Source organism: Loa loa, assembly GCF_000183805.2.
Source record: "Loa loa unplaced genomic scaffold supercont3.131, whole genome shotgun sequence".
NCBI classification, from domain to species: Eukaryota; Metazoa; Nematoda; class Chromadorea; order Rhabditida; family Onchocercidae; genus Loa; species Loa loa.
In genome coordinates, this window is record NW_018108311.1 from 126,901 (window position 1) to 132,867 (window position 5,967).

General features: G+C 32.3%; 1 protein-coding gene across 1 annotated transcript; it reads right to left on the bottom strand.

Annotated features, from left to right (window-relative positions):
* Positions 1–511: 511 nt before the first annotated feature.
* Positions 512–4,594, bottom strand: LOAG_11908 (hypothetical protein; the record flags this gene model as incomplete). Its single annotated transcript, XM_020448439.1, has 10 exons — positions 512–688; positions 1,137–1,275; positions 1,582–1,690; positions 2,014–2,128; positions 2,553–2,710; positions 2,960–3,046; positions 3,335–3,449; positions 3,675–3,784; positions 4,017–4,200; positions 4,488–4,594. Coding segments are annotated over 10 exons (1,299 nt in total), but the record flags the coding sequence as incomplete, so codon positions are not given.
* Positions 4,595–5,967: the final 1,373 nt, after the last annotated feature.

Genomic DNA, 5,967 nt, shown 5'->3' on the forward strand with positions numbered 1-5,967 from the left:
TATATATATATATATATATATATATATATATATATATATATATATATATATATGTATGGAGAACAAGCAGACAAACAGTTTTCTCCCCATAGAGGCTATTGCTTCTAACGCATGAAGTTGATAGAATCTTCTCGTGTACAGAATAACCGTAAGTCGCTTCGTGTATTTAACTCAAATCTCTACAACACTCATAAAATTCTGATGGTTGTAAACAGTCCTAGTCATAAATGACCAAACTAAAGGTGAAGACGTATTTCAAACATTAGTACAATACAAAAGATATGTTAAAAAATATGTTTTTAACGAATAATATTAAAAGCGCGACGTAGTGATATGATTTACTTTTAGTTTCAACATGGTAGATAAATCAATGTTTCCTCATCTTAATTTCTTGCAGTTCATAGTTCAATGTTCGTAATTTGTTGTATATTAATGTACGTCAAACATAGCTATTCCAAATTTTTCTTCCTCTATCCAATATATATAATATAGCAATACAAGAAAGAGATACCTAACGAGATGTAACGTTGCAATACAAGCCTTCATTTGTTCAATTTCATCGTTTGATTTGTAAATATTTTTAAGTACTTCTAATCCAAACGGTGCATCAATGTGAGATGAAAATTCTTCCAACAACGCATGACCAAAATCACTTCTTATTGCACATTCTGAACACTGTGAAACTCGCCTGAAAATTTCGACACCTTAGATGAATTCTAAGCAGAGGGTGAAAAAGTAATCCATGATTTCTATATGGCATGGTATCTAGACTACTTCTAGATGGAATATAATTTAAATGCTAGGTGTTATAAAAAATGCTAATTTTTCATCAAGCTATGAAGCGAAACTTCAATGCAATAAAAAGGTTCGTTCGCGACAAAATAGTGAGTGACGGTCTGAAACAAAAGAAAGAAGAGTTAAGTGCATACATATTTATCAAGATGGAATACAAAAACTAAAAGATCAAGTGTCGTCATATGCCAAGAGTATTTGAAATTAAAATTTGATGGGTAACTGTAATACTGTATACTGATAACGTATGTAGATTGATACGAGGAACAATGATTATGCTGTATGAGTATACTTATATATCTATTTGCGCCACAACAATAAAACAATAGAACTAAGAAGCATACTTGTCGGCTTCGCATTTCCGTGTCAATAGGATGTGTATGACAAGAGTATGAAACTCCAAACGAGACAAATTTTCCACTGCTAAACGATGCCGAAAAATTCGTCTTATTGTACGTGGTGCTTTGGAAACCATCGACGGTGCTTCAGAGATGTATTGCAGTAAGGTGCTCACAATATGAAAAAAAAAAAGAACATATCAAATGATGATGACTTTGTACTCCTGTAAACGATGCACTATGTAAAGTTATGCTTTAGTAACAACAGCCTCACCTTTGCCATATTTGCTCAAACATTTTTTTTTATTTTCTGGGAGGCTTCTCAATTCTTAATTACTTAATTGGTACAGTTATTCCCGATTTCCTACAGCTTCTTTTTTACTTGACATGTTTAATGTATCCCACTATTCTTGTCTTAAAATTATTTCATAAAAAAAATTTTTGGGAATACCTTTGTTGCATAAATAGTATGAAAAAGTTACTTTTGATGTAATCAACCGTCTCATATTAGACTCACTGTGCGATAACCAAGCCAAAATGTACAATTCACCAACGACGAGCTGAAATGACTTATACAGTAATATAACAGCGAATATTCAACCCAGTTAATAATAAACCCATATCTTCAGGCTTGTTACATAACACTATCATTGTCTTTGACAATTCAAAGACTCTGCACATTCTCTTTTCATAAATTACTAATCAGCTGTCACTATTCTGGCTGAGTACAATGAATGAGATGTCTTAAACAGTACAGTGCAGTAAAGTGTAAAGCTTAAAATTTCAAGCCATATCAACCTTTATCCAGAAGATGCTATCGCCAACATAATAACGGAAGTGCTGATAGCAGTTTTCGTTAAAACAAACTAATAGTTGTATGTACCTCTGTATTCCTAAGAGGTGCATGTGGAGCAAGACTCAAACAACTGCGATTATCATTCGTTGATGTCGGACGTTCCATGCACTCGATGTATTCATCCATCAGTGACGTTGGTGAACTGTAACTTCCAACACACAGTTTAGTTTCATAATATAGCGTTAACTTTGGTATTCAAAAATTTTAATTATTTGAAATAACTATGGCAAACACTCTGTCAGTTAGTATCACATATGCTCCGATCATAGCTTACTGGTACAATTCCAAAATGAAATAGATAAGTGACTCGTGTTATTATGGATGGAGAGAAAGAAATTGCACGTCAAGAATGATCGTTATGTGTATCAACAACATCTAATTCTAACAAAACCATTGTACTAAAACGATCAAACATGTGATGGAAAGTGACAAGATCTTTCATTGTCCCGAACATTTTACTACATTGTACCTATTTGCTGTGTCTTCTTTTTTTCTCTTCAGCATAATTTGATTTATTGTAGTTCAACTCCATAGGGAATAAGATAAAGAAAAGCAGAAACACAAACAGTGGTATTCTTTTCGGTGACATCTGCGGTGAACGCATTCCAGGTGGTGGTGATTGCGACGGACTCCAGGAAAATTCGACCACTTTTTTCGATGAGGATGCGTCAAAGTCCACAACGTGGGTGAGCACATCAAGGTTCGTTGCATGAAATGGCATCGACTGCAACTTATTTCACTTTCACAAAAAATAGATTACGATTACGATTCCCTGGTCATTTTTAAGTCTTTTCAAATCTAAAAGAAAGTCTTTATACCTCAATATTATAAGTTCCCAATAATACTCAACACATGGTTAACTCTTTAGTTATTCGGAAAAATGGAAACCATATTTTGAAATGCCATGCTAATCTTATTCAAAATTTTGATTGAAACATTGAAACATTTTGATTGATTTGATTTGAAAGCTTACTATCATTTCACAACATAAGCATTCTGTTTTATGACGTCCTGCTTTGTTATGGATTGTACATTCATCGATCGCTCGATTTGGCATTATCTGAAACACTTTTTTTTTATCAATTATATGATAAGGAATTTAGATACAAGAGGAGGAGAAAAATAAGTGTGTTTTATGCCACAAAAATATAATGCAATTCGATCTTATTCAATCAAAATAATAAGCAAGGTGGCTTAGAAACGATGTCACTTCACCAAATTGTGGATAGTACGTGCATGAAACTGAAATAATTATCGATTGTATAGTATATTAGAATATTATATAAGCAAATGTGTCAACAAACTAGAGTTTAAAAAAATAAGCTGAAAAGGGAAGCTGGAAACTTACACTACAGATACGCTTATTTTTGTTCAAATAAAGATTGATGTGATCCATAACAACATCCAGAAATTTGGTGGAAAATGTCAAATAGCTCAATCCACTTCCATCATGAACAAAATATCTAAAAATTGAATACATTCATGGAAAAATATACAAACTATTGATAATATTACCAAAAAACCTCCTGGTTGAGCAATGACTCATGTTTTCCTCTTTCCTTGGATATCTGAATTCCTTTATAACTTTCTTCCCTTTCTACTAATTTTTGTCTCATCTCATCCTTCTCTTTCCGACATAAATGATAAATGTCCGATAATATAAAAATAATATAAACAGACAAATATACCGAAGCGTGTTGACGATTAGTACCTGTTGCACTGAATCAGCTTCTTCTAGTCCATCAACGAGTATATCTAAGGCACCATGTCCACGAAGTGCTGCTCGTCCCCAAGCATCCTTAAACCTGACGAACTGATTGAAAAATATATAAACTCATCCAAAAATTAAATCGACCTCTTACGTTTCCATTTGAAAAAGAAGTCTATCTCCTTCTTTATCTATATCCACTCTACTAAATTTTTTTCCTGTTTTACGTTCATCTCGAAAAAAAAAAAAAAATTTAAATCCACTCTTCTCAGGATTTCCTACAGAGAACATTTTTCTCTTCCAGTGATTCTTCTAACTACACCTGTGCAAAGCATAAAAGCATTTTTAGCATATATTCAGGACGTGGATGCGTCTCAACAATTTTCGTTATACAACCCGGTGTTTCGAACTGTTCACGAAGTTCAAATGATGCATTGCACATTTCGATGATATAGGTTTCACACTGGCCTGCCAGGAAGCAATCCAATAAAACACTCACACCATTACTGAAACGCAAAATGAAAAGAAAAAAGACCGCAGCAACTTTCTCAGTCGTTTCGCTTGTCATCGTAGGATAAGTACAACTTTTTCCACAGTATCTTAATATAATGTTGTAGCTTCAACTTTTCTGACATGAGGAAAGAAAGTGATTTGAGCAAAGGATCTTCGGGCGTGACCAGGATACACAGACGAAACGTTCTTTTAATTTAATTCAGGTAGTTTGAAAAATTACCACTCGATAATTTTATTATCTAAAACTGGAAAGATCTCGAAGATTTTAATGAGTTCTAACCTTCCTGCTAATTGTCGCCCAATTCGTTTCGTACCTTTGTATCGGACAAAACGACAAATTAATTGCAAGACAGTTTGCTGTGTTTCACGCCCAAACGCCTCCGCCATTTCTTTCGTACGATGCAACAAATTACCCAGATAAAGACCAACATTTGACAATAGTAAACGCTGAAAAGGAAAATGTCTTTTATTTTCAAATCTTTAGATTTCCACTTAAATTAGCTAAAATGAAAGTATGCAGAAACATAAATGATGAGGACAAGGTCGAATTTGGTTATAAAAATTTCAATTTTCCTTAACACTTGTTCTATGTTTGCATATTCTATTCGGTCATTGTTTTGGCATAAGAAAATTTTTTACTTTAAATGTGCTAAAAACAATATTACAAAGTAATGAATGTGGAACGAGCCTTGACAGAAATCCAAATCTTTCCCATCAATCATCAGGTGATTGTTTGACTGTCAAAAATATAATACATCGTTTTACTTTTTCATATCATGCTGACATGGTGAGAGCATATAACATTACTCCGCAATGATTCGTAGCACTGTAGACCATCAGTAGGTCGCACACATAACAAGTCATAGCCTTTTTTTCTTCGAACACCAGTTTAAATCATTCTAATTACTGACTTATCGTATGTCATATTAGTGAATCCCTTTTCACTTTTTTTCTATAAAAATTGAAATGTGTTTCATGTCCTGAATGATTAAGACATTTCATTTGCATTCCGTCCACGTAGTAGAATTGAACGGCCACGCCTCTAATAGTGGATAGCGGGGGGTGTCGCGTACGCTGTCAGCTGTTGGCACCGTGTCTAATGTTTTTTTCCAGGAAGAATCTTGTCATTATAGAAGCAATGTGTGCTTAGAGTTTAATACTTAAGTCTTATTTTTGAAGACTTAAATTCGAAACTAAAATTTTAAGGTCTAAGTGTTACCCAATTAAAATATATATGTATATGTACATATGTACATTTACATGTATATATATATATATATATATATTATATATATATATATATATATATATATATATATATATATATATATATATGTGAATGGATGTGTATGTGTGTATCTATGCATGTATATGTATGTGGATGCATGTATGGATGTACATGTGTATATGTATGTATGTATGTATGTGTGCATGTATGCATGTATGTATGTATGTAAAATGCATATATGAATGCGTATGTATGTATGTGAATACATGTATATGTGTGAATGTATAAAAATATATGAATACGTATGTGTATAGAAGTATAATATAAAATTTTATTTAAAAAAATAACATAATTTTATTGAGAAATAGAAAAAGTAAAAGGTAGGGAAAAAGGATATTCGATTTAAAAAAAAAGGAATTAAAATTTCAAGTTTTAACATTTTTGAAAAAACTTGAAAAGTTGAAATTTTAAAATATGAAAAACAATGAATGAAATAAAATGTGTAATTATTTAGAATAAATTAATTTTTTTT